The 26,168-nt window shown below is 53.0% G+C and overlaps 10 protein-coding genes across 10 annotated transcripts; 5 read left to right on the top strand and 5 right to left on the bottom strand.

The window, feature by feature from the left end:
* Positions 1-336: 336 nt before the first annotated feature.
* On the top strand, positions 337-1,147 carry PV08_08207 (uncharacterized protein; the record flags this gene model as incomplete). The annotated part of the gene is made up of 3 exons (XM_016382533.1): positions 337-350; positions 414-554; positions 757-1,147. 3 exons carry the CDS (start codon positions 337-339, stop codon positions 1,145-1,147), a joined length of 546 nt encoding a protein of 181 aa, XP_016233236.1.
* Positions 1,148-3,291: 2,144 nt separating this feature from the next.
* Positions 3,292-6,749, bottom strand: PV08_08206 (uncharacterized protein; the record flags this gene model as incomplete). The annotated part of the gene is made up of 3 exons (XM_016382532.1): positions 3,292-3,832; positions 3,885-4,709; positions 4,756-6,749. 3 exons carry the CDS (start codon positions 6,747-6,749, stop codon positions 3,292-3,294), a joined length of 3,360 nt encoding a protein of 1,119 aa, XP_016233235.1.
* A 1,697-nt stretch (positions 6,750-8,446) lies between these two features.
* PV08_08205 (uncharacterized protein) lies at positions 8,447-10,687 on the top strand (the record flags this gene model as incomplete). Its single annotated transcript, XM_016382531.1, has 1 exon — positions 8,447-10,687. One exon carries the CDS (start codon positions 8,447-8,449, stop codon positions 10,685-10,687), a length of 2,241 nt encoding a protein of 746 aa, XP_016233234.1.
* A 792-nt stretch (positions 10,688-11,479) lies between these two features.
* PV08_08204 (uncharacterized protein) lies at positions 11,480-12,880 on the top strand (the record flags this gene model as incomplete). The annotated part of the gene is made up of 1 exon (XM_016382530.1): positions 11,480-12,880. The coding sequence occupies one exon, from the start codon at positions 11,480-11,482 to the stop codon at positions 12,878-12,880; it is 1,401 nt and encodes a 466-aa protein (XP_016233233.1).
* A 216-nt stretch (positions 12,881-13,096) lies between these two features.
* On the bottom strand, positions 13,097-14,161 carry PV08_08203 (uncharacterized protein; the record flags this gene model as incomplete). Its single annotated transcript, XM_016382529.1, has 1 exon — positions 13,097-14,161. One exon carries the CDS (start codon positions 14,159-14,161, stop codon positions 13,097-13,099), a length of 1,065 nt encoding a protein of 354 aa, XP_016233232.1.
* A 2,203-nt stretch (positions 14,162-16,364) lies between these two features.
* On the bottom strand, positions 16,365-18,047 carry PV08_08202 (uncharacterized protein; the record flags this gene model as incomplete). Its single annotated transcript, XM_016382528.1, has 1 exon — positions 16,365-18,047. One exon carries the CDS (start codon positions 18,045-18,047, stop codon positions 16,365-16,367), a length of 1,683 nt encoding a protein of 560 aa, XP_016233231.1.
* A 576-nt stretch (positions 18,048-18,623) lies between these two features.
* On the bottom strand, positions 18,624-19,421 carry PV08_08201 (uncharacterized protein; the record flags this gene model as incomplete). The annotated part of the gene is made up of 3 exons (XM_016382527.1): positions 18,624-18,813; positions 18,876-19,198; positions 19,260-19,421. The coding sequence occupies 3 exons, from the start codon at positions 19,419-19,421 to the stop codon at positions 18,624-18,626; spliced, it is 675 nt and encodes a 224-aa protein (XP_016233230.1).
* Positions 19,422-20,246: 825 nt separating this feature from the next.
* Positions 20,247-21,400, top strand: PV08_08200 (uncharacterized protein; the record flags this gene model as incomplete). Its single annotated transcript, XM_016382526.1, has 3 exons — positions 20,247-20,402; positions 20,467-20,540; positions 20,614-21,400. The coding sequence occupies 3 exons, from the start codon at positions 20,247-20,249 to the stop codon at positions 21,398-21,400; spliced, it is 1,017 nt and encodes a 338-aa protein (XP_016233229.1).
* Positions 21,401-22,177: 777 nt separating this feature from the next.
* On the top strand, positions 22,178-23,653 carry PV08_08199 (uncharacterized protein; the record flags this gene model as incomplete). Its single annotated transcript, XM_016382525.1, has 2 exons — positions 22,178-22,278; positions 22,336-23,653. 2 exons carry the CDS (start codon positions 22,178-22,180, stop codon positions 23,651-23,653), a joined length of 1,419 nt encoding a protein of 472 aa, XP_016233228.1.
* A 646-nt stretch (positions 23,654-24,299) lies between these two features.
* Positions 24,300-25,780, bottom strand: PV08_08198 (uncharacterized protein; the record flags this gene model as incomplete). The annotated part of the gene is made up of 2 exons (XM_016382524.1): positions 24,300-25,558; positions 25,606-25,780. 2 exons carry the CDS (start codon positions 25,778-25,780, stop codon positions 24,300-24,302), a joined length of 1,434 nt encoding a protein of 477 aa, XP_016233227.1.
* Between the last annotated feature and the right edge of the window lie 388 nt (positions 25,781-26,168).

Below are 26,168 nucleotides of genomic sequence, written 5' to 3'. Positions count from 1 at the left end.
TCTGCTTTCCAGGTTAGTAAGAGAAAGAACACGTGTGCTTCGAAAGCGACAGTTGAGTAGCTCCAAATGTAATTGAGGAAACCCCACGTAGTAAATAGGTCCTTTACTGTTGGGCAAGAGTACCAGACAAGAAGATATCGCACGAGGCTGAGCATCGAGGGGGAGCTACCTGCAAGGGCGGCATCATCCTGTTTCCCAATTGGGAGCCCTTCGCAGACGTCTTTCGTCTCTCTGCCGTTTCACATCTCCGCACATGTTTTCGTGCCTCCATACGTATACAACACCACACCACACTGCTACCGCCATTCTCGAGACCATCTACAGAGCACACACACCATGTTCAAGAAAGAGTAATTTCTGTCCAGCCCCTAGAAGTCCGTAGTAGAATCTAATCTGTGTCCGACGACTCACAGTCTCTCCGCGGGCGCTAAGTCCAAAGTCAAGTCGTCGGTTCAGCGGGGCATCCGCGCCAAAGTACTCGAGACGTACCCAAAACTCGAACCGCATATTGAAGAGATTATGCCCAAGAAGAGTCAACTCGATCTTGTCAAACTGTGAGTGGTCGAACAAACCAACCCAATCTGTCTCTTTCTCGAACTCTTTCTTGCGCAGCGGCCAGTAGACCGGGCGCAGGTCCACCGAAAAGAATGCTCTCACCTGGGCTCTAGGGTCTCTCCCTCTCAAGTCGGCAACTCTCCCGCCTTCGCCAACCTGTTCTTCTAGAACTTAGCCTGTACTAATTATTGCGGCTTACAGACCGGACCGAGTATCCCTGTACGTTCTCGACGACCGACCCCTCTTCTACCAGCACATGGACGACCCGATCATTCCTCACCTCAAGATTGTCCATCAATACCCTCACGCCTTCAAGACAATAGGGATCGACCGGGGAGCCATCCGCTTCGTACTATCCGGCGCCACGCTCATGGTGCCCGGTCTCACCTCCCCTGGCGGCCGACTTCCCGACGCCGACGAGGAAGCAAAAGCAGGTGATATAGTCGCAATAGCCGCCGAGGGAAAGACCGAGATCTGCCTCATTGGGCAACTGGAGATGGGCACGGAAGAGATGAAGAAGGCCAAGAAAGGCGTCGCCATGGCCGCCGGCCACTATCTGGGCGACGGCCTGTGGAAGATGGATCTAAGCTGATTGTATTTTTCGGTCGAGGCACAATCCACGTGGGGGAACAATAAACAGACCATTCTTTCGCCGGCCCAGGCCCCCCCACCAACTTGGACCTGGTGACGAGCAGTACACCCCGGGTCAGATCATGGATGTTTCGTGGCTAGGAAAGAGAATGGAGATGCCATCACGACGCTTGACATTTCGCGCCCGAGATTTCTCAAGGCACCCGTGTGTGTTTGGGATTCGGACGGGCCGAGTGGCAGGCCCAGGTACCCAACAAACTGCCCGACCAAGTGCGTTCTTACGGCCGGGCGAGAGCTGAAGCTGCAGCACCAGTAACGCTTGTCCAGTCACGGATATTGGTCATGCGTTGCTACTTGGTCGCCGAACATTCGGGAGTACAGAATGCAGATCCACAAATCGGGGGAAGACGACTATTCCAATGTCAATGTCAATTTCAACGATCTGAAAACCAAAGATACCAATACCCATAACCCTTGGAGAACGGCTCTGCCCTGGTGGGTCTGGACTGCTGTTGGGGGCCCCATGCGAGCGTCCAGAATACACAATAACGATCATCATGTCAGTCAGGATAGGGTAATTACAAAACGCCAAAGTGCCCGGTCGCACGAGGCGAGTCGGTAGATACCTCTAGATATGAAGCTGAAAAAGTACTTGAAGCTGCCTTCAGGGCTACTCTTTAATGGAAGTGACGAATGATATGTCCACACAGCCGCACAAAACAAACGAGCACCCAGCTACCTACAGGTACCTACCTGACTTGGGTAGACGGAGCATCATACATGCGTAAGATACCCACCTTGGGTCCTTAGATACCACCTTACTTTGGCTTCAGCACCAGGGGAATTTACAGTCGGGGCAGAAGTACCCACTACTAGGTACCTAGGGAGGAATCACCGCACATAAACAGAATAGAGCTCTACGTCTACAGTGAAAACCCCAACCAAGACTCCAGGATTGCTCCTCATTGTCACATTGGATTGTTTTTGGTTAACATGTAACTAAAGGAGGAGAGGCTTCTCATGATTCTGATTCTGTGTACAAACTTTTGTCTTTTTCTCCCGTCGCAATGCCATCGCTTTGTTGGTATTTCGACGCTGTGAAAACTGGTGGTGGGGGGGGAGGTGCCAGTTCGGTTTGGAAAAAGGGAAGAAATGCATGCAACGAAAAAAAAAAGGGCACCGAGTCGCTCAATCTGCTGCCGATCCAGGGGATTGTGGGGGCCAAGGGCTGGCTCAACGAGACCTAGATACCCAGCGGTGTGAGACACACGCCAACTCTCCTGCGTTTATTCCTCCTGCCTGGCATTTGCGACGACCTCCACAGTCATGGTGTTCTCAACCGTGACCCGATCAATGCGTCAACAGTCTTGTGGAGCAATGTGCGCGAGGTGTGTGCGATAAAACAAAAAGGGAATTGGATGACTGAGCATGCTTGATGAAGGTATGGGTGCATCCTGTGCACGAGTCGGTCAACCTCCAGCTCCATCCTCATCCTCCCCAACGAACTCCACCCTGTCCCGAACAGATGAGATGGGGTCTATGCAAGACAAGAAAGAAAAGTGGAAAAGAAAACACGTGCTGAAGCAATGTGAATGTTAAAGCCAGTGAGACAGGGATATCTTGAAAAGCTCAATCATGACCGGTCATCAGCTTCCCCGCAATCAGCATGCGCCTTTCTCTCTGCGAAGCGCTCAAAGAAATTTGAGAAAGCGTCCTCGGTTTGCGGAAACATCCGCCAACCTTTTCCATTGCGTATTGATTCATCCCGAGGCGACAAGAACGAACGCCAGGATGTCGAGCCGAGCTTTGGTCGAGAACCGTCATTGTCAAGAATGGTGATAGTCCAGTACATTGCATGTCGAAAGTTCATTCAGGCCTGAGGTAAAGTATCTTTGTGGTAGCGGCAGCTCAATAGAAAAACAAGTCTTGACGTTTGGCAATCCGGGATGTAAAATCGAATTACTGAAAATCTGCCTCAACAGCGTCGAGTCTGATCCAATGTCCATTCTGTGATATACCTGACTGACATGGTACATCATGGCGGGGTTGGAGATGGGCAGAACATGGTTTTTTGGATAAACAAAATTGTGTTGCAGGGTGTCGTGGGGGCCTGGCTGAGAGGGAGAGCATGATTATCTCTCTCCTTCAGCCACTTTTGTCGAGTTCGGCTTTTTCCTCAGCGCTCAGAACATCGCCGAGCCTCTTGATAGTTTTCATGTTGGTAGCACCATTGCGCCATGCGCCTCGAAGTGTATGAAGGAGAGAAGATGCAACATCAGTTTCTTGCCGTGAAAACTGAACCATATCAGCAGCCAGGCGTTCACTGATGGGAATAGGACCACTCAGGACCTTGCCATAGTAACGAATAAGATGATTCATGCCGCTAGCACTGCCTTCTTCCATATCTGCGCTGGCGGTTGATTTGAATTCCTCATACATGCCCACATTGAATTTGTCGACGAGAAAGTCGCTCCAAAACGAGTAAAGGGGCTCCAGGGCACCATCGATGCCAAGAAGCTTTTGCTGAAAAACCATGTCATGAACTGTTTGATAGCTCTGGTCATACTGACCAGACAGAGGAGGTGGAAGTTGGGTCTCATGGCCATCCTTTGTAAAGTAGGTGACCGAATCAGCCACGGAAACCGTAGCATCTTTTCCAAAAGAAAGATTATTTCGTGCTTCGAGTCTTATCGGACTGTTAGTGGCCAGTGCGGAGAACGAGCTCGGAGTCGACTCACTGCTGCGGGCTGCCTGCACCTCCTCGCAGGCTCAAGCTCGAAATGTGAGCTTGTTTTTGATCTGCATTACCCTCACCAGTTCCTGGAGCCGCAGAAGGAGCGCCAGCGGCAGGCTGTTTGGTCTCAGCTGAGGTACGAGGCTGCATTCGAATGTTGATGTTTGGAATTTCCTCATCAGGGAAGGCATTTTCTTCTATGTCTGCCCGAGAAGACTCGCGATGATGGCCGTTTGCTAGACCACCCATAACGACACCGCTGACTTGGGCAGGTGTGGAGCTGGTTGGTGCTGATCTCTGATTGTAGCCGACATTTGAGACTTCTTCGGGAGAAACGCCTTCGAACGGTGCCGCGAAAGGTGCTTGACCTTCGACTTGAGCTCCGGGCAGGAAGGACATTGGGGAAGCTGGGTGAAACATGCCATTTGTTGTTGGAACGCCCATCCCAGTGCCGCGGATTTGGCCCATACCAAAGGATGGGTCAAAGGGTGCTGGCTGCTCGTACTGAGAAGATGAAACACGCTGCTCGGCTGATTGCGAAGGGCCGTCGTTGCGGGCGTCTGTGAAGCGCTCTTCCTCCGGCAGCACAAAATCACGCCAGCCGTCTCGGCGACGAAGGCGATCATCTCCATCTGCTCCAAGAAAGTACTCCACACTCTTGACTTGTTGGCAGACGTAGCGTAGAGTGTCGATAGTCATGTTGTCCTCCGTCAAAGCCTTGATGCGCTTGAAGTTTGCGATTACCCGAAGTGGCACATAACCCTGTCCATCCATATGTTTCCTCAAGAAGAGATCCTTACATAGGTTGTCGATCGAAAAATAGTACTCACTGCAAAAACATTAGCGCTGATACAGGCAAGGTCAGGCAAGCTTACATCTGGGTCATAACCATTGATAGCAGAGCATATGAATTCAGTGGATCGTTGAATGGCACAGCACTCATAATTCCTGGCTGCAACTGCACTGGCTGCGGATAGCCATACATCGTCATGTCTGTTTGCAGTGCTGGTAGGCCTTGGGAAATATTGGGGTAGAAATTTGGGTACATCATTCCGACAGGAATAGACTGCGAACGTGACGTGTTGCGCGAACCCGATGGTGGTTGGGTCGGCTGGAAAGGTTGCGAAATCTGCCTCGAACCCCTCTCGGTATGAGAGCTGGACCTAGTCTCGAAGCCATTTTGAGGCAATGGTGCGGTATATGGGTGCGATGAGTTGAAAGGAGGGTTGTAGGTGTGGTTGCCACGCCCACGGTAACCGCCTCCTCGGCCACGCTCAGCACGGGTTTCGCGTCGGTTGCTCTGATCACCTGATGAGTCGCGGTCGCGCCAGGATTCAACCTTCTCTCGTGCAGACTCAGGTTTGTCTCTAGACCAGTCTCGATTGCGACCTGAACCACGTTCACGGACAAATTCTGGGTTGCCACGGGGATTGCTGCTTCCTGATCCCTTGAATCGATCGAAAGAGTATGAATAACGGGAACCATGCTCAGTTGATTGACCGAAAGTAAGAGGAGCAGCCTGAGCAGACGGTGAGCCTGACTCTCCATTCGTATTCCGGCCTGCTGCTTGTCCAGTGTGCCTGGAAGACGACCTCGAACTTTGTTCCGTCTTCTGAGTTGGATATTCTTCACCACCACTCTGTTCCTTACTGACAGGAGCAGCTGGTTTGCGGAATGATGGGGTCGCATCTTCATTGCTGTCCGGGCGAGTACTGCTCGTAGGAACTGAACCCGCACGCGGAAGACGTTGTCCTTCGGTTCGGCGACCACGATCCTGTTCACCTGTTGGCTTTGGCAAAGGAGGTGGGCCCATAGAGCCTGGCACATCTTGCTTCTCGCCAGTACCAGCATGACCACCCCGGCCGGCGGGATCCCGACCACGTCCGCCTCCTCTACCACCTCTTCTTGCCGCAGCAGCTGGAAGCTGGGTCTCGAACTTAGCAGTCGGCACAAAGGGCATGGTCTTCCACTTCGTCTGGGAACCGCTTTTGTTCTCGATCCTATCTCCCTTCTCGTACGTACTCGACCTACGCCGTTCTTCGATGAGTGAACTGTCAGGAGTTGGCCATGCCTGGGCATCAGCGACAGAAGGTGGTGCTTCAATGTCGGTTCTGTCTTTGGCAGAACGAGATGGTATCGATTCCTTTCGACTGTTAGCACGAGAAAATTCACCGGACTTGCTTTCGCGTTCGTGGGTTTCTCTGCTTTTGGGATCCTCACGAGGAGGCGCGGATCTTGAGGTGTTTGACGGTGCACTTCGCTGTTGGCCTGCATTTTCCTTCAGCTTAGCAGCGGCAGCAGCCTCGATTCGTTGTTGCCAGAAATTGACCACGGGGATGGGGGCCGCCTTCAACTCTTTCTCAGCAGTCATTGAAGGAACAGAAATCTTTTCCCAGTCATCCTCCGAGTCTCTGGGCTTTTTCTCTGCACTTCCCTGTCCAGAAACCTCCGAAGCTTGGTCTAAAGATGTTGTTCGTCCATTCACTAACTGCGGTCTTGCCTCATCCTTGTTGGAATCCTGGCTAGATTCTTTGCCGGACAAGCCGGCCTGCTCAGATGAAGTTTCTGGTGCGTCGAGGACTTTCTGTACGTTGGCTGAAACATCCTTTTCCGGAGTAGCCTCGCTGGAGGATTTCTGCTGTGCAGCCTCTGTGTTGGCTTTGCCATCTGCTTCGTTCTTCTCACGAATGGATTTGCCTGTTGGCTGGCCAATGTTTGACTCTGTGGCGGAACGCTCTCTGGTGTTCTTCTCGGAGGACGCAGGGCTTTCGTTACGCGGCGTTGGGTGACTTGAAGTTGTTGGAGTAAGTCCTTTGGCAGCCTGTGCATAGGAGAATGCTGGCGCCGCAGCGCCTGAAGGTGTAGACATCTTCGTCGCCAAATTTGGTTTGGCACACCTCTTATTCCTCAACCTGACCCCTCACCAGCAACAAGCTGGTCGTCGTGTACTACAACCAGTATGCGCGGTGTCTCAGTCCCAGACAGGGAATTTCCTTCTGGATTTTCACAACTCTGCAATAATACTCTTTTTCTCTGCCTACAAGGAAACACCGGGGTCTGATCCCAGCAGTGCTTCTCTCACAGAAATCTTGTTGGCAAAAAGGCCCGGCGGTGATGTGGCTTGCACAGTCTCAGCCGGGGCGTGTCCTCGCGAAAAGGCGACGGCGGAGAATGTTCGTTCAGTGGAGATGTGAAGACTCGATCAATCTTGACTATCGCGACGCTTTTATGCGAACAGGATATCACAAGGAGGAGCCCGGCTCGTAAGAGGAGGATGAGGGTTCGTTGTTCTGGATCAGTCGTAAATGACCGACTGAGGTCAATTGAGGCACAGCGAACCCTGCTGCGTGAAGTCGTTGTTTGGCTGTCGCTTTGTTCGATCGAAAGCTGCACGACCCGAGGGATTGAAAAGCGAGAGGACGACGCTCACAGTCTCTCGCGACGAGATTAGCAATAGCGAGGTGGTGAGAGTCGCGATGGTGCGTTGGTAAGTCGGAGAGAGGTGAGGTGACGGGAGACTCCAAAAACTTTTGAGTGCGAGTCTTAGCGCTAAAACACTTTTCCTGTGCCGGAAGTGCTGGAGCCGCCAAAGTGAGGACACAGGGCAGCAATAAAACGACAAGAACATCAACAGGTGAACGACCTGCCAACGGGAGAGTAAAAGACGACGGAGAGAGAGAGGGTGTGTGAGTGTGTGCGTGAGTGGGAACAGTGCAAGCCTTTTTCGTGCAAAAGCTCAGAGTCCGAATTTCGAATATCTAGCGGCATTTTACCCTGCTTTCCGGACAGCCAGCGAACAGAGGAACAAGCCGCAGCTATGCGCCGCCTAAGCTACTGCGGGACACGAAGGCATAGCTGCTGCTTAGGACTGTCGACACCCGCTCAGATAGACATAGAGAGATATAGGGACCCTGGGTAACTGTTCATCAGCCGTAGACTCCCACTCCCAGTGCTGCTCCTGCAACCAACACCTCCCCCTTCAATGCACGGCTGGCCCCTCTCACTGCTCTCACTTGGGCGTCTCTCCTCGCTCTACGCTTTGTTCACTGCCCGAACACCAGGCCTTGTTAGGCCCGCCAGGCAGCACTTGATCGCGACGGCACCACCGAGCATTGTGAATATCCAGACGCGACGAGTCCTCTGACCCGACTGCACTCTTCCATTTCCACCCGCACCGAGCCTAACATCCATGTACCGACCGGGAACCCTGCACTCCTCACAGTCGCCTCTACAAGCAACTGCATCGAAGCCGCCTCGCCTACTTTCCGTCGTGACTTCTCCTCCTCTTCCCCTCTCAGAATGCGTGACTCCACGTATCTGTCAGCTCCTCAATACGATCTAGCCCGAGGCCTTGGATTGTCTACTGCCTTTACCCGCGCTCTCCCCGCGCCTCATCCAAATTCAGTATGGCCGAAACAATAGCTCCGTGGCCCGAGGTTCAGCCTGGCCATCACCCAAGACTCTCAAACCAACCGACTGAGACCTTCGTGACTACGAAAACGGACGAACGGAGTACACACGCGTGGATTCACGCGTTAAATGGGCCTCTGAAACGGCTACAGTCATATGTCGACTGCAACCACGTCTCGAAACCCTGCCTTGCTCGCCATTCTTCTTGTTGCGCAGGGTCGCACTGGCTCCAACGCCCAGCTCGTCTTCCACTATCCTCCCGACCCTTTAGCCGCGGCACGCACAGCTGAAGCAATATCTTTGGCGGAAGATGAGGAGGGAGACAGCTCCAGCAGCGACTCTGAAGAGTCTTCCTCCGACGATGACTTTGAGCTGTTCACAAAGCGCATCAACGAGACCGCAGATGCACATCCTGACAGTCGATCGCAGAAGTCGAACGATGGCGACGATGAAGAAGGCGTGCAGATGAAGAGAGGGTCTGTAGACAGCGAGGGCTGGAAACCTCCCTGGGAGCCACTCCTCGGACTGGGCGAGGATGGCCTGGTGAGCCTCTTGACCCCAGGACGAGCCTGGCACAAACGCAGATTCGAGCTTAGCATCAATGACTTGACCTTCCTGGGCAGGCCGGTTTATGCGCGTGAAGAGGGATACTGGCGCAAGCCCCGTCGCAGGAAGCAGAGGTCGGTTCTGGACGAGGAAGCACAAAATTCTTCGGACACTGCGGTAAGTGACAGCGGCATAGACGAAGGGGACAACCGTCCGGAAAGCCCGTCCAAGGGACACATCCGTCACGGGAAGACACAGAGTGTACCCGAGTCGACAAAAACACAGCTTACCATGTTTCACCTGGTGTTTGTGATGGACCCGTCTCCCTTGGAGCATGTCTTGCGGGTCAAGGACATGTATGACCATGTGGTCAAGAAACTGTCCAAGGTTCTAAAATGGGAACAATCCCATCGCAACTATGTATGGGAGCAGGCAGAGCTGTTGCAGTCCATCAAGTCCACACACATCCACCAGCAATCGTCGACTCGCACTCTATACACCGAGATGATGAGAAGATCATCTCTGGCAGCGGCTATTGCCAAAGTGTTTGACAACATCTCTGCCTCCAAAATTGCTGCAATCACGCTTAGCTCCAAGCTGTCCGTCTCTCTTCAGATCCCTCCTGTCACGTCGACCTCGTACTTACCTTCACTCTCTGAGCCTCCTCTGGAACCGGGGCTGTGGCTCACGACCGCCACAGACCCTGCTTCAACGGAGGCCGACATGGACACGGCGTCAAGTTCTGGGGCATTACAGCTGTCTAAAAACTTCACGCTTCTCCTCAAGGCTAGCCCGCAAAAGATTATCAAAGACATTCAGGCCGCCGGAGGTCCATTGGCCATGCCATTGACCAACTTCATAAGTAAAGCAAAGCCGACAAAGTCCTTTTACAAGATTTCCACTCTCTCCGGCATCAATCTGCCTGATATTCAGCACCTCGCGCGTCACCTTGTCTACTGGCGAAGGGCCATTGCCATTCCTCCACTGCACCAGCGAGATACCTATATTGTATCACCAAACGCGAACATGCACAAGCTAGTAGCGGCCTCCAAGACATACGAGGCGACATTTCCGATGATGCCTTCGTTGCCAAAGATGCTCAGTGTGTTGAGTGGAACCCCTGCACCATATGGCGCCCTGATCCCCAGTAGCGACCACAAAGAAGAGTACTATCGCGTTCTAGAATGGTTGATGCGCGAGGGCTGGGTTACTCAACTCCGGACGTTTGCTTTTGTGCGCATTGATCCGGACGTGAAGAAAGCAGTCAGAGAGCAGGAACGTGAGGAGAAGGGGTCTAGGACACCTGCGGACAAGGAGTTGCGGGAATCTACCGAGGTATCCAAAAGCTTTGGCAGCGGTACACCAGCCACTGTTGCCAGCAGCATGATATCCACCTTCAGACAGCGACCCAGTCTGGCCCGTCGTCCGTCAAGTGATGGGAGGAATTCAATTTCGACTGATCACACCAGTACGCGTGGCCAGCAATTCAAACACAACCCAAAACAGGCCAGCCTGGTGCTCTCTCCCCAACGTGCATCTCCGCAAGAGTCCCGTTGGCTTGACTATGTCGCGTCGACACTGGCATCATCTCTGAATGCTTCCAGAACAGATTTATCGGCATCGCCCATGTCAGAGAATGAGCTGGAGACAGCTAACATCCGGCGATATTGGTCAGTCTTCGTCAAGTACTTCTCCGGTCATGACGCGTTGGAAAAAATCCCAGTACGCGAAGGCCTCAAGAGAAAGAATGTGTGGGATATGCTTATGAAAATGGGATTGGATTTTAATGGAGGAGTCGAGGATGACAAGGGCGAGAATAAACGGGTCCTGGTTACAGTACGACATTGGTAGAGATGTCTAGCATTGTGTACTATGTTTTAGAGTCGGTAAACATTGACTATGTGCTTGAATGAAGCTGGAGATGCAGACCACGGCGTTGTTGTTCTCTGATAATGCGATGGCCTCGGGCTTTTGCCACCAACATGGCCTTTACATGTACCACTGACATCTATTGTTCCGTATGAGACTTACATGTCATCTGACTTACAACTACTGCTGCCCTCGGTGCTTCCACATTCAGCCCTCGTAAACGATGCTTGCTTTGGGCGCAGTTGGTACTTTCGCCCCAATGCGTCCAGTCAATCGGTCCAATCGAGCACCCGGAATAAATCCGCCCAAAATCCTCCCTTTGTACCAAAGTCCCAGGCTACAATGAAACTCGTCTACGTATCGGGCCTCCCTAGACATTCCGTCGCCGCTGCCCACGTTCGCTTGCGCAATCCGGCAGAGTCAGCAACAATATGAGATTCCTTCTGAAGCCTATATTGCCGCATGACAAAATCCACAGTCTGCCTTGACTGCGGCCGAGTTGAGCAACTTCAACTCGATCCTTCACCTCGCGGTGTCAAACGTGCAAAGCACAATCGCTTCGTGACTACCGCCACAAACCAAGCCATAGGAGGACTGGGGAGCGGGTGATGAGAACAACCAGGCTATACTCGAACGACTACGGCGGTCTTATATAACAAGCTTACTCGCAATATGCGGATTTCTTCGCCAGACTAATACAGGAGCATATCTATCAACAGAATCTCTAGACACTTGACAAACTCGTGTATATCCTGAATCAAACACTCATTTGCAATGTCTGACCAAACGCCTGAACGGGCCACTTCTCGACAACGCGGTCTGAAAGATGTCATCGATGACAGCTCTTTCTGGACTGTCTCAGATCGGGAACTTCTTTCTCTGATCAAAGCAGAGTTCCCGCTTGAGCTGCAACGGCTACACCGTGCGACCTTTGTACGAGATTCAGATGCCCCAAGCCCTGATGGTCCATCCATTTCTGAAACCCTCTACGGACATGACTACCCAGAAGTTAATCGGACCTTGCTAGGTATACTGGCATTGCGTTGGCTGTGGAACGACGAGTATGGCGCATTCGTTGGCACGCAACCTTCACCAGTGAGGCTCGCCCGCGAATCTTTCAATTGGCTGAGGCAGATTTACATCACTGGTCTGAAATCAGCAGAAGAAATCTATACTTTGATCACTTGTATGGTCATCAACGATCTTGGTAAAGATCCCAATCTGGCAACCGAATACGCGGCCAAGGAAGGCCTTGATGTCTCAAACGTCAATCACGACATGATTCTCTATCGAGCAGTCGAGGCCGGGATGATCGAAGCTCTGGATCGGCTCGCCGAGAATTACAAACAGGACGTTCTTTTGGGCATCAAGCTCGGGTCGAGCTTCAATTTTGGTCAACTTGCCCAAGCGGAAAATGCCCCGGCATCCCTCACAGGGCTTGCAGAGATGCGTGACCATGATCGCGCTTTTGAGCTCCGGTACATGGAACAAGTCCTTGATCTTGCCGGTGCTTCTGGTCACGAGGACTGGACCTGCGCGAAGAAAATGGTCGAGCCAGTCTTTGAATCATACCGTACCGTTTATGACGTGGCGGGTGCCATCATCGCTGGAGACACAAGCTTCCGAGATGCGTACGATATCGTCCTCATCCGGAAGGCCGAACTTTTGCATCGACTGGGGTATCAACGTGTCTTCGACGTCAAGGACAATCGGGATCGCGCGGTGATGCGACTGTTCTGCCTAGCGAACACCTCCAACGTACGAGACGCCGAGATGTACTTTGAATCGTTTACCGAACGGATATCAGAAGATACGAGACAAATGCTGATCTCCGGTCTCAATGTAGATGGCACCATCGAGTCACCAGCTGTACAGGCAACCTATATTCCGGCGATGCTGACAAGGGCTGCCAGCCGCACCTTGAACGGGACTGAAGAGGAAAAGATCAAGGTCATCGGCGCCATGTTGCGCTATCTTGCGCGGTGCCTGAAGGTGGATAAATCGAGCCTCTCCCAAATGCCGAAAGGGGTCACCGTCATCGAAAGGGACGTGAGGAAAATCATACCAGTATTGGACAGCGAGGAATTCAAGAAGAACCCTGATATACTGGACAGGGAAGAGATACCTAGTGCCCAAGTCGCCAATATAGCACCAGACATCGACATTGGGGACTGAGTCAGGACAACACACTTGATAAACGTGAAACAGGAGGAGTCGACTGAAATCTAACTACGCAACGCCTTGGTCTATTTGGGGCATCAGCATCTATCAGCAAACATGCCCATTCCTTGAACGCCTTCTCAAGCAAGAGAACAAAGTCATAGTCCCATTCGGAGGGCTGTGATGAAGACAGTGGTGCTCGACTGGAGCGCTATCAAGCAAGCCAGCCCATCACAGCTTCGACTTAACCACGGCGCGGCCTCTTGCTTGCTCAAGTTCCTTCTTCAGTTGACCAGCCTCGTGCGCAATTTGTCCCGCGTCCTGGTCTCGTGCAGGTACACCCGGTGAATCACTCTTCTTGGGCGCACTTCTATACCCATCCTCGATATTCTCTTGGTTAATGACATTGCCTTGGGCGTCGCGCCGAATTCCCAACTCCATCAACTTCGCGAACACGGCCGCAAAATCTCGAAAGAACAAGTCCTTGTCAGCGGCGTACTTGTCGACCCACACCCTGAAGCTGGGATCTTCCAGCAGAGCCATGTCGGTCGGCAGCATCATCAAGGTCTCCTCCTCGGCTTCCTCTGGATCAAGGTCCTCGTCTACGTAGACGAACTGCTCCAACCCATTCTCCAGTTTCTTCTTCTTCCATTCATGCGTCTGCAACAGCTTGAAGTACGTATTCGAGAAGCGAGTCGGGTTGTTGACCCATTTGCCCTCGAAACCAGACCGCCCGCTATGGCATCTTCCTAGGTTATGGGCTCCGCTGAGAGCCACGATCTCTCTGTCGTCGAAGCCCATACGGTAGAAGATCCAACGAAGGTGGTCGGCGCCTTTGCTCCCGTCCGGTAAGCGCCCACGCGGCGGCACTCGAGAGTCGTCGGTGAAATCGGTCCGCCCACCCTGCCAGGATATCTCGGGTCCACCCATCTCACGTATCGCAACGACAGCAGCCAGCGTCCACAAGTCGGCGTAGGTGATCCAGGGGAACGATGCCTTGATGGGCTCGAGGAAAGCCCGCGCATACTGGAGACCTGCGTTGGCTGGATCGCCGCCTTCGGCCTCGTAGCGCATGCCGGCGCCATTACTCCCTCCCGTGTTTGTTTCTACACAATACGTGCCCGCCGAATGCCAGGCCAAGCGGACCAAGACCGGCCCTGCGCTACCGTCATCGTAGTCGGGTTGATGGAGAAGAGCTTTTACGGCTTCTTTTACGGGAGCGAGGCGATCCGCTGAAGGCGGCGAGTTTGTCTTGTTGTGTTGTGATGAGGGTTTGGATTCGGAAAAGCTGGACATTCTTGGAAGGTTAACTCTGCGAGAGGAGTGTATCTTTGAAGCGATGGAATGGAAGGCGAGGCAAATCGTGAAAAGGTCGGCGGAGACTCGGAATGACGTTGGCAGGTGGCAATTGGAGCGGAAGGCCAGCAGCACACAACGGTGGACAATGGGATACAGGACTGGAAAGAAACAAAGAAAAGCAGAAAAGGGTCTAGTCTACGCGTCTAGGAGTCTATTTTGCGCAACGCCGGACACAAAAAGCAGGGAGAGAAGTCGAGGAGGAAAGAAGAATCAAGGATGAAGAGAAAGAGGCAAAAGATCGGTTAAAGTACCGAGAAGAGAAGAGGAGAGGAAGAGAGGTAGTCGCAGCAGAGAAGACCCTTGCAAGACACGTGCGAGACGGGTATGAGCTTTGAGCATGAGCATAAGCACGAGAACCGATAAAGCAAAGCACCCATTACATCAGAGATAGGTACTGTATGCACATGGCGCAGGAATCAGTCAGGTATCAACTAACGGGAACATGACTACTCTCAGTATGATGACGATGACCATGGCCGACAGGGGAACCAAAAAAAACAAAACAAACATGACAAAACAGCCTCGGTAAACATGTTCTGTCCTGTCTACTAACTAGATAGATACTGCATGCCTGGCGACCACGGCGAAAGACAGATTTATTAGAAAGAAAAAAAAAACAACCATGCGTTGAACGCCGGCCGTCGGATTGAACGCCCCGTGCCTTTTTGGTGGTGGATTCACATCCATGTGTGGGTCGAGAGATCACAAGTTATACTCGTTCTCGGAAAAGAAAAAAACAAGGGATCGGAAAGACGAGGAAGATAGATGGGACCCGGTTTCATACCAGTCAAGTACTCGTGTAGGCACTTTACAGAGAGCATGTGAAGAAAAGCGTCAGGGACTCGGGAGCCAGACCCAGAGCCGGAGCCACCGCCACCGTTGGTCCCATACAATTGGATTGACTCGTAACAAGTACAAATCAATGATAAGTACCTTACCCGTGAGTCGTGTCCGAGTTACGCGGTGCGATAACGAGTACACATACTCCGTCGCGATATGGGTCGTTTGTTCGTGACCCATGGTAGCGGGGGGCGTGAGGCGTTGGCTGGCGAGGCTGAAGCGCGCACTGATAAGAGGTGCTATGCAGTAGTATTGCAAGTACAGTACCTTGCATATTACGGCGGGCAACAGTGCCGTGAGACGTCTGTACCTACCGTACTAGTTAGTTACTGATCGGAACCGAGAGTCGGAGATGAAAAACCGAGAAAGAAGAAAAAAAAATTAAATACGCTGATATCCGCTAAACGAAACAGTCCCACGAGGACGTGATAAAAAAAATACGATACTGTACGAGTTTCCCGGCCACCCACCAAGGCCAGGCCCCGCTGGCATGATTCCTACAAGTACAATCTCTCAAAGGGTCGAGCTAGAGAGAATAAAGTCTGGTTATCTCAAAGACTCCCCCGTCATCATCGTTGAGCCGAGGTAGCTAACTATAGACTGTGGGAGGTACTCCGTACGGGAGTAAGAGATTTGACTAGGCGTTACAGTATCGGGCACCTTTTTTTATTACTGGGAGTAGTAGTACATACAATACAATTTACAATGGATGCGAGACTGATATTGTAGATAGACGATAAGATAAGACGGTGTGAAGAAAAAAAAAGTATATGGCGATCTTTATCCAACCTTTTTGGGACCTTACAGGTACATACTACGATCCTTCGATGCTCCATACGACAATACATGAGTTCGACTGAGATTCTCAACCGACGGGACGAGAAAAAGTATTGTTCGTCCTTTCTCATATAATACCCGGGAACCAAATCGACACGCTACCGTACTCCACTGAAAAAGGTACCATATATATGTATATGATCAATATGGTGTCTGTATGTACCCAAGGTAGATGTACTGTACATGGAAACCTACCTACCTCCCTACCTACCTACCTACCTTGGTACATAGGTAGATTTGGTATGCATATCGAGAATTGTCTATTTATTTGAAATGTCATCTTCTTGAACCATGCTATGATATGCCATGCTATGTATCTTAATCTCGTCTAACAATGTCCGAACCTCTTACCAAAAGAATTCACACCAAAAAACGCCGGTCGCTGATGATAAGAAGCACTACTTGGTCGGAAGGGTTTCGATGTATTCAAGTAGCGCCGATTCAAACAAAGATGTGGATGATCTTATTTTGAAATCTCATCAACCCCCACAGATGATGATAACCTCGTGGCTTCCCGTTGCAACTCCAGCTTTTCGTCGGCGGTCAGATCGCTCGTCGCCTTCCCGACTCTCCCCCAAATGGTCATAATGACGAGACTAGCGGCGCCCGTGGCGACGGCAAGCCAAAAGGTGTTTTTGTAGCTCTGTCTCAGGCCCGCGCCGTCGACCGTGTACGACTGGATGATGTCGCTGAAGCCGAGAACGACGGCCATGCCCAGTTGCATCACGCTGTTGATCAGGCCGCCCGCCAGACCCTGGCGTGCAGACGGCAGCTGGGTGGTGACGAAGACGCAGATCAGCGTGTACGAGAGGTCGATGCTCATGGTGATCAGAATGTTGGACGTGAAGATCCACGCCCAGTAGCTCCCGCCTTCGGGCACGAGGGCGAGCAGGAGCGGCGCAACGACGGCCGACACACCAGATACAATCAGCAAAACCCTGCCCGGGACCAGATGCAGGAAGTAGCCCTGGAGAACGTTGAGGAGGATGCCACCGACCGCCGTGGGTGTGAACCACGCCACCACCTGCAGGGGCGTCGCGCCCATGATGTTCTGAAAGTACTGCGTGCCGTAGAGCAGGTAGACGCCGCAGTTGCCGTACAGCAGGAGCAGGGCGATGGTGAGCTCTGTCATGCACGGCGTTGTGAAGACGTCAGCCGGCAGCAGCGGCATCTCGGCGACCCAGCCCTCGATGTAGGCCGCGACGACGAGCACGACGCACCCGATGCAGAAGAGCGTGGGGATGTAGGGCGTGCGCCAGCCGTGCGGGGCGTGCGCAGACTCAGTAATCGCAAACACGACCAGCACGATTCCCGAGACAATAGCCACGGACCCAAGCCAGTCCATGATGATGCCGTTCTTGCGCCGCTCCTTTGCGTCGTTGGGGATGAAGATTGCCGACGTGACGAACACCACCAGCGCCAGCAGCGCCCCGACCCAAAAGTACCAGCCCCAGCGGATGAACTGGCCTATGATCCCGGAGCAGAAGATGCCAAAGTAGAACCCGAGGACCGCGAAGGTCCCGTACAGGGCAAAGACGAGGTTCTTGCGCGGGCCTGGCCGGTAGACGGTGCCCATCAACATGACACCCGTCGGGAGGAACGCTGCTGGGCCCAACCCTTGCAGTGCCCGACAAAGGTCCATCATCAGTGCGTTCGTGGAGAATCCGCACACGATACTCCAGACCACGAGCCAGGCGAGGCCACCCAGGTATACCGGGTATCCGCCATAGATGTCGCCTAATCGGCCAAAGACCAGCAGTGTGGCGGCGATGACGAGTGAGAATGCCGTCGCCGGCCAGACGCTGGACGATTGCGGGATGTCGAGCTCCTCGATGAGCGTGGGCAGGATGATGTTGAACCCTGAAACGAAGTACTCTGTCAGGATTTGGGACATCAAGATCGAAAAGACGAAGCCGAGTTCAGACCAGATGGTTTTGAAGGTTGGGGGCCGTTCGCGACCCAGACGCTCGATGCGGACGTCCATGGATTCCTCTGTGTCTGGTTCCGTCCGCACCTTTTCGGCTATGGGCAGGCCCACGGTGCTGCTCTCATTTGAGGGTCTGTCCGAGGACGATGTTGCGACAACCTCCTGCTCGTCCTGGCTCACTGGCTGCTGGGAGCCACGTTTCGGCGGTGGGAGTGCCATGATTGGGGGTTGGGAAGATGTGATGCACGTTCAAGGGAAGGTAGGGAAGCTGAGAGCACGGTAGATGTTCATGTTCCGAAGCACCAGCGGACGAGGAAAATATGTATATGCAGAGTAACCTTTAATCAAAGTGTGTCAGCGGCAGAGAAGCAATACGCTCGCTGTATCTTTGCCAGACGATGATGGGATGAGTAACATGACTGGACGAGATGTCCGGAGGAGCTGGATTTAACTAATGCACATTAATAAATCTGCGGAGAAAAGCCATGTTAGCATCAGCCCGGTCAGAGCCTGCGCGGACAGAAAGGCATCAAAGGGACATTTGTCCAGCAAATCAAGCCCGAGGCCGCTGAGAGAAGATGGAGCAAATCGACGTTGCTAAAGCAAATGCAGGTGTCACTTGGAAAATCCAGGTTGAGATGGTAAGCAGCCTTGGCACTCCGATCTTCTCCTCCGTCCTTCTCCTGCCATTTCCCTCCAGCAAAACACAGCTCGCTCTCCGTTGGCCTGATCAGTTCTTCCATCATCAGGTCAATCCTTCGACACACTCACGCCCCTGATCCACTTCGGAAGACTCTAGACCGTGGCAGGCTCATCGTCTGTCTTGGCCGCGGTATCGGGTTCTGGAGTCTTGTCGCGTGTGCCAGCCTCAACATCTGGCGACGTATCCGTCACCGACACAGCAGGAGCATTTGTGGGCGTGGCACTCATGCGCTGTTGGTGCAGCGACATTCCGAAAACCGTCAGGGTAAGGGTATAGAGAACACTGCGACAGAGAATGCATCAGGGCAGCTCTCTCTCTCAAGACACACCAAACTCGTAACTCACAATTCAACCGCTCCGAGGCCTGCAGCTGTGCCGGCCAGGGCAACTCCCGCGTGGTACTTGTTGACACTTCTCTTGACAACTGTGCGCTTCGCAAACCCAACATCCTCAGGGCGGTATGGGGCATCCCAAAAGCCGTAGCTGTTGCCGTTACCGTACCACCACCCATTGTATACACTGGTCCATTGCGCCATCAAGGCAAAACTTGTCAACCAGAATATCACTCCGAATATCTCGAGACCCAGGACTGCCCAGCGGTTGTACAGATTTGGTTGGCGTGAGAGGGCGATGAAGTAGTATACGAAGATGATCAGACTTGCCGATGCCTTGCCCGTGGTCAGCCTTGGCCCAACCCAAACAACCTCATAATCTTGATGGAAGACTTACTGTAAACAGGGTGACCCCAAATGCATCATAGCTTCCCCAGATCGAAGTGGCGGCGGCAGTCAAGGCGAGCACAACAACAGCGAGAGCGACTCGAGCGCAACCCACGGCGGTTGACCACCGAGGCATGGGAACAATGTCCGTGCCGTGTGCCGCCTGAGACATTCTGAGCGAGGTTGATGTGGAAAACCTTGAAATCTGACGTGGTGTATCCTCGGTGTGGTGATCAACCATGCCGGTCAACGTGAGAAAGAGATGGCTCAAAGTGCGAAGAGAAGACGACTAGTGATTACCACCACCACCCCCTGGAAATGGGTCATTTATTCACCTAGGGTGTCTCTTTATCCGACCAGAGGCGTGTGACACGATGCAAACAGCAGTTGTCCAGGCCTTTCCCCGGACAACGTACAAAGAATGTAAGAAATAATGGAATGGCACGAGCAGAACAGGCCTCGCCCTGCAAGGAATGCTTGCGAAATCAAGGGATTGGTCATTGCAACTCGATGTCTGCACAAAGAGTTTGTCTTGAAGAACTAGTCAGTGGTGAGTGCGCCATCAGAGAGGGTATTCGAGGGCGGTTGTGGCAGGGAGGCGAAGGGCGTGTACTTGGCTGTAGTTGGTTTCCGAAGACGGCCATGCTCGAACCTCGGTTGCAGCTAGCTCTCAGAGATCATAACGTGTGGCTTCTCAAGCTTTGCAAGATCCCTCATCTCATAGTCGTCGCTGTCGAAATGCAAATCCATGGCAAAAGTGTCTGGGTTTTGGTTCAGAGCCTATCGGAAAAGAAATCCAGGTATCGTACGGCGTAGAAGGCAAAACCTCGGAATGGGCGTCACTGACATCAGCATCCGACCATCTGCACAAATGATGAATCGGCGTATGGAAACTCCATAGATCAGTCTCAGGCGAAGAAGGTTCTTCGAGACCGATTCTCATATCTAGAGGTCAACAAAGTCAATTATCTCGTATTTGTACGATAGCCGCCCCAACATGTTGTCCCGCGTCCAGATCCGAGCTTCATCGCGGATGTCGCAGTTATCTCGCCAGCTCTCAGGACAGACGAGAACAATGGCCGGGTACAACAAGACCAAATTCCAGCTCAACACGGGCGATGAGATTCCAGCAATCGGGTTTGGCACATGGCAGGTAACGAAGCTTCTACCGTACCCAGCGATCGGAGAGAGTCTTGACTGATGCGCGCCCACAACAGGACAAAGAGGCCCAAGAGGACGCGGTATATGAAGCTCTGAAAGCGGGCTACAGACACATTGACACAGCAAGAATGTAAGCGCGGTCTCGCGAGCGTGCGCCTCTCTTGAGAGATTCCTTCATTCTAACTCTGAGGCGATTCTTCAAGATACGGCACCGAACCTGGCGTGGCCAGAGGGATTTTGAAAAGTGGAGTTCCCAGAAGCGACATCTTCATCACCACAAAGCTCTGGAACAATTCCCATCACCCGGACGACGTGGAGGTCGCATGCAACGCATCCCTCAAAGACCTCCAGACCGACTACCTCGACCTGTACCTCATGCACTGGCCGAGCCCGTTCGCCCGGGGGGACAAGCTCATGCCCCAACAGGACGGGCAGATCGTGACCGGCGACACCGACTACGTGGACACGTACAAAGCGATGGAGAAGCTCGTCAAGAGCGGCAAGTGCAAGGCGATAGGCATCAGCAACTTTTCACAGGCCGAGCTGGAACGACTGCTCGGCGAGACGTCCATCGTGCCCGCAGCTCACCAGGTGGAGCTGCACCCGTACCTACAGCAGCCCGACTTTGTGGCCTTCCACAAGGCCAAGGGCATCCACATCACGCAGTACTCGCCTTTCGGCAACGCCAACCCCATCTACGACAAGGGCCGGAACATCGGGAAACTGATCGACGACCACGTCCTGTCGGATATCGGAAGGAAGTACGGCAAGAATGGCGCGCAGGTGGCGCTGGCATGGGGCATCGCAAAGGGCCACAGTGTGATTCCCAAGTCCAAGACTCCTGCACGCATCCAGGCCAACTTTGAGGCTGACTTCAAGCTGGATGCCGAAGACGTCAAGAAGATCGATGCGCTGGACAAGAAGCTGCGCTTTAACGATCCCTCGCAGCGGTTTGGGTGGGATTTTTACGCCGATCTAGACGGCAAGTAGATTTCGTGATGGGGTTGGGTGTGTTTGTGCGCAGTGTACTCGTACATCGAGTGAAGACAGTGCAGTGCATAGGTACCTTACCTCAGGTAGGTGTGTATGAAGTTGGGCAGTCAAGCATGTGTATTCCTACTTCCTGCAACCTGCACACTGGTGTCCACAGCGGTGTTTCTGCTGGATGGCGGTATCGACCTACTCGTACCTCACTAAATACAGGTGCGGCATATACCTGTCGGGTTGCAAAGTGACACGCATCATGTCGCCTATTGCGGTACTAGAGCACAGCCTCGTTTTCTGAAGTGGAACGATATGTCACTCTTGGTGAAGCATTGGCGGCTTACGAGGAAGCTAACCACGACCCATTGGCGACCCCCAGACCCAAACCTATAGGCTGCTGGAGGTGCATATTGTTCCGAGCTTGGGCTGTGTCAGAACTTGGTTCCAAGTGGCATGGATGACGCCTACGAGGACTTATTTCTGTGTCATCAAAGATCCATCATCCCGCATTTCGACAACAAAGGATCCGGAGCCTCCTCAGAAAAAGCAGAAGAAGCTTTGATCCATTTGCGCTTCCTCTGCTTCGTCCTCGATCATCTTCTCTCTCCCTCTGTGTCTTCTTCTCGCTCAGAACAAGAACCAACAATGCTGTGACTCTCAAATTTCCCTCCTCCCCTTGCTCTTCTCATCTCGCACTGTGTATGTGTGTCGCGTGCTCGCTTCCCCAATTCAGCCAGGCATTAAACGAACCAATATCCGTCCTTCTTCCAAAGTGTCGACAAAATGGTCGCAACCGCCAAAACCATCAACAGTCTCGCTGGAGGCGCCCGACGACTGTCCAAACGACTTCTCGCCTCATACCTTTTCGACTGGATCCTCATACTGTAAATATCTCCCCCTCCCACCTCGATTTTCTCCCGACTGATCATCCCCTGTTTCAGTGGCATCGCAGGCTTAGGAGGCGGATTCTCAAAGATCCACGGCGCCCGACACGACTTTTCTCTTCAAGACCCTTCGATATCCTACCCGTACCACGAAGACACCGTCTCGGTCGGCGTGCTCATAGTCGTGGTGCTCGTCGCGCCGGGCGTCATCACCGCCGCCATTTCGCTCCTCTTCATCCCGGGGCCGACGGCATCTCGAAGAACCCCGAGGGCTTTGATATGGCGGCGCAAGATCTGGGAATGGAACACGGCGTGGATGGGTCTGGGACTGGCGCTGGCCTCGGCGTTTCTCATCACGGAAGGCCTCAAGGATCTCTCCGGTAAGCCTCGCCCGTTCATGCTCTCGGTGTGCGACCCGGACACGTCGCCAGAGTCTATACGCCGGCACCAGGTCGGCGGGCTCGGCTCGTCGCTCGACTCGGCGACGCCCATCGTCGTGACGTGGCACATCTGTCGCAACACGGACAAGTCTCAGATGCGCAACGCCTTTGCAAGTTGGCCCTCTGGCCACTCGAGCTTCAGCTGGGCCGGCATGCTGTACCTGACTTTCTTCATCTGCGCCAAATTCGCCGTTCAGATCCCCTTCCTCCCGCCCGCCACAAGCCAAACCGACGGTGGCAGCAGACGCTTCATATCGACCTTTGACGAGGAGGAGGACTATTACCCGCCGTACGACCACCGACAGACGTCACGGGTCCAGCGACAGCAACCGCATAAACCAAGAGGAGAAGACGAGGCAGGGCCCGGGCCGGGAGCGGAGGAGGAACACTCATCCAACAGCCTCCACTCGGCAGGGACGGCAGGAGTGTCGTCGTCGTCGTCGTCGTCGTCATCGCGTCTTCCACCGCATCCTCCGCGCAACGAAGCCGCCGCGCCGCCAATCTACCTCCTCATCATCGCCTTTGTGCCCGTCGGCGTGGCCCTGTTCATCAGCGTGTCTCGGTGGTTCGACTACCGCCACCACGGCTTCGACATCATCTCCGGCTCGCTGATCGGCATCTTCACCGCCTGGTTTGGGTTTCGGTGGTACCACCTCCCCATCCGAGGCGGGAGCGGGTGGTCGTGGGGCGCGCGGAGTCGGGACCGTGCCTTCTGGCTCGGTGTAGGAAGGGCGAGCTATGTGGGTGACGAAGGGTGGGCGAGTGCTGCAGCCGCCGCCGCCGCCGCCCACAACAACAACCACAACCACGCACGGAGAAACGGTGCCGGCGGCGTATCCGACGTCGAGGCCACCGCTGGTTCCGAACACGAAACCGTCACAGGCGGAGGGCTGCCGGACCGTCACGATGCCACGGAGAGGGCGGCTTTGAATTGACACCACCACCACCACCACTTCCTCTCCATCATGGACCATTCATTCGTGACTGGATCTATCACTCACACAAACACACACACACACAAGCAATGTGCGTCATTTATGGTCGGTATGTATGATGGATGATGTATCGTCGAGAGAAACAGAGATAATACACTGCACCGCCTGTGTCGTCCGTGATCGCACAGTGCCCGGCAGAGCACACTTTGCAATCTGGTCATCCGCCGGTCGACGTGATCATCTATACAGGGTCGAGAGAACAAAACCTGTGCAACCTGTATCTTTCCGTTCTTGACACGACACAGTGTCGAGAGCAACAGACAGTAGCCAAAACAGCATATGCATGTCTTCTCACAAAAAAGGGGCTCGCCATCAGTGCCATCGGTGCAATCAATGCCATCTTTCACATTGGTTACGTTGTACATCACCATCATCATCCACGAGTCCTCACAAAGTCCGTGATATTCAACTCATCATACCTACATGGGTACTTGACCCATTTGCAATGAAAGACCAATGAAATTAAAACGATAATCAAAAATTGACGTAGTTTTTATGCAGTGCAATGCGTTCTCATCGTTTGACGTCTCATTAAATACTCAGTCTCTGCCTACACATCCTATCAACTCTCACTCACGCCCCGAGGTCATGGCTCTATCGACAGCTTGTCGTTGATGGCCATGACCAATGCAACATACTCCCTGCTCTCCATAAAGTCAATGTACACAATGTTGGGGAACACAACTCGGCTCGTGTTTGGCAGTAGGTCCTTCCACAACGCTTTGTTGGCCGAGTACGCCAACTCCCTGATCGACTTGTTGTTTTGTTTCCAAACATCAAGTACATCCAGACTCTGCAATTTGTCGGGCGACCTCAGAGCCTCTTGGGTCAGATTCGGAGCATTTGGCCTCAGCGTCCAAGAGACTAAGAACAAACGCTTGTCACTTGTGCGCATAAAGTTCTGCATCTTCCGTACCTGATCCTGGACCATTGTCACACAGTCATCAGTGTCAGAGTACTCATGAAAGATATCCAGCTGCGATGGTAGATAAAATCCCTTGTTATGAAAGCGGCTGAGCTTGCCGAATTCAGGATCATCAACTACCACCACTACTGCAGCCATCCCTTCGCCAATGAACATGGACAGTGGCAGGAGACTAAGGTTGTCTTTCTCCGGCCCACTAGTGATGAAGCGGTGATTCAACTTCAAGAGTTCCACAAGGAGCCGGCTCCATTCTGATTGCGTAAAGTGACGCCATTCTTTATCGAAGTTTAGTCCACGAGACAGGTTCAAGATGATCAATTCGGCACATTGTGCAGTGAACTGGTTGATGTCTTTGACGAGCGAAGATACCTTTTGGCCTCGTGCTCCCAGCCTTCCATCGTAATGACCGGTCCAGAATTCACCACCAGAGATGCACGGTCGGATGTCCAAGTATCGTGAGCCCATTTCAAGCTGCCCAAGGATTTTCAACGACTGCGTTTGAGCGAAACGCGCCATGAGGTCTTTGGGAAGTGCTTCGCAGCGTGAGAGAATTCCCATCCCAGCTTCGTGAGTGCCAGGCATGCATATCTTGTGAAGAGGTCTTTCTCCCAATTTGGGGAGGTTTCGCTGCATCCAATCACGAGGAGGGTTGCTAGAGGAATATTGACCTTCAAGACCCGACAGGACAAAGTAAACCATTCCATCCTGTTGCCATCCAAGAGGTAGGTAGCTACCACCGGGATTATTCGGAGTGTCAAAATGTTGCAACCGGACCGTGATGTTTGATGGATGGTCTTCAGCTTCAATATGTATGGCAGAGCTTCGAGTATCTTTGAACTTGTAGAGGCAATAACCGTTCGTTTTCGTTCGTTTCGTCCCTGGGCGTTGCTGGAACTCGATGTACACGGAGGCCGTCGAGCCTGAGGAGTGTCAGTTGGCGTAGAACATAGCAGGGAATGGTTCGTACCAGGTTTAATCTTCCGTGGGAAGCGCCAAACGGCCAATTGATCGCTATGGATCGACTTTTTCCTCCAAGTATAAGGCGTCGCATTGACCAGGAGGAGATAACCACCCTCGCCTGCACCCGTAAGCCATCTTTGTGTCGACTCTTGAGGTTTCTGAGCTCTGGAGGACCTTGACATCGCCGGTAATGATATTGGCAACAGTAGAAAAAGTGAAACTAAAAAACTCGATTGCTAAGGATTGGGCGCTCTCGTTGATGACCGATGACGGTGCATCGCCAGGGAATAATTCCTGTTTGACGGCCAACCAAGGAAGGAAGGAGCTCTGTGGTTTTCAACCATTGATCCCGATGGAAAGCACGCCTGGTTGAGACACAGCTGTAGGAGGCCCCGGAGGAGAGCTTGACACTCGCCGACGTGATGACCTAGTTGCGTTTCGCTTGCTCGCATCTTAAATTGCGGAGAGTGTTTCTTCAAGGCGGCTGTGAATAACAAGATTTCACGCCCCGGGGATGAGAAATGGATTGTCCGGAGTGCAACTTGAAAAGAGATCTCCCTATCGTGCAGG

This window comes from Exophiala spinifera, assembly GCF_000836115.1.
Source record: "Exophiala spinifera strain CBS 89968 unplaced genomic scaffold supercont1.6, whole genome shotgun sequence".
NCBI classification, from domain to species: domain Eukaryota; kingdom Fungi; phylum Ascomycota; class Eurotiomycetes; order Chaetothyriales; family Herpotrichiellaceae; genus Exophiala; species Exophiala spinifera.
This window is presented reverse-complemented; position numbering and strand designations above follow the sequence as displayed.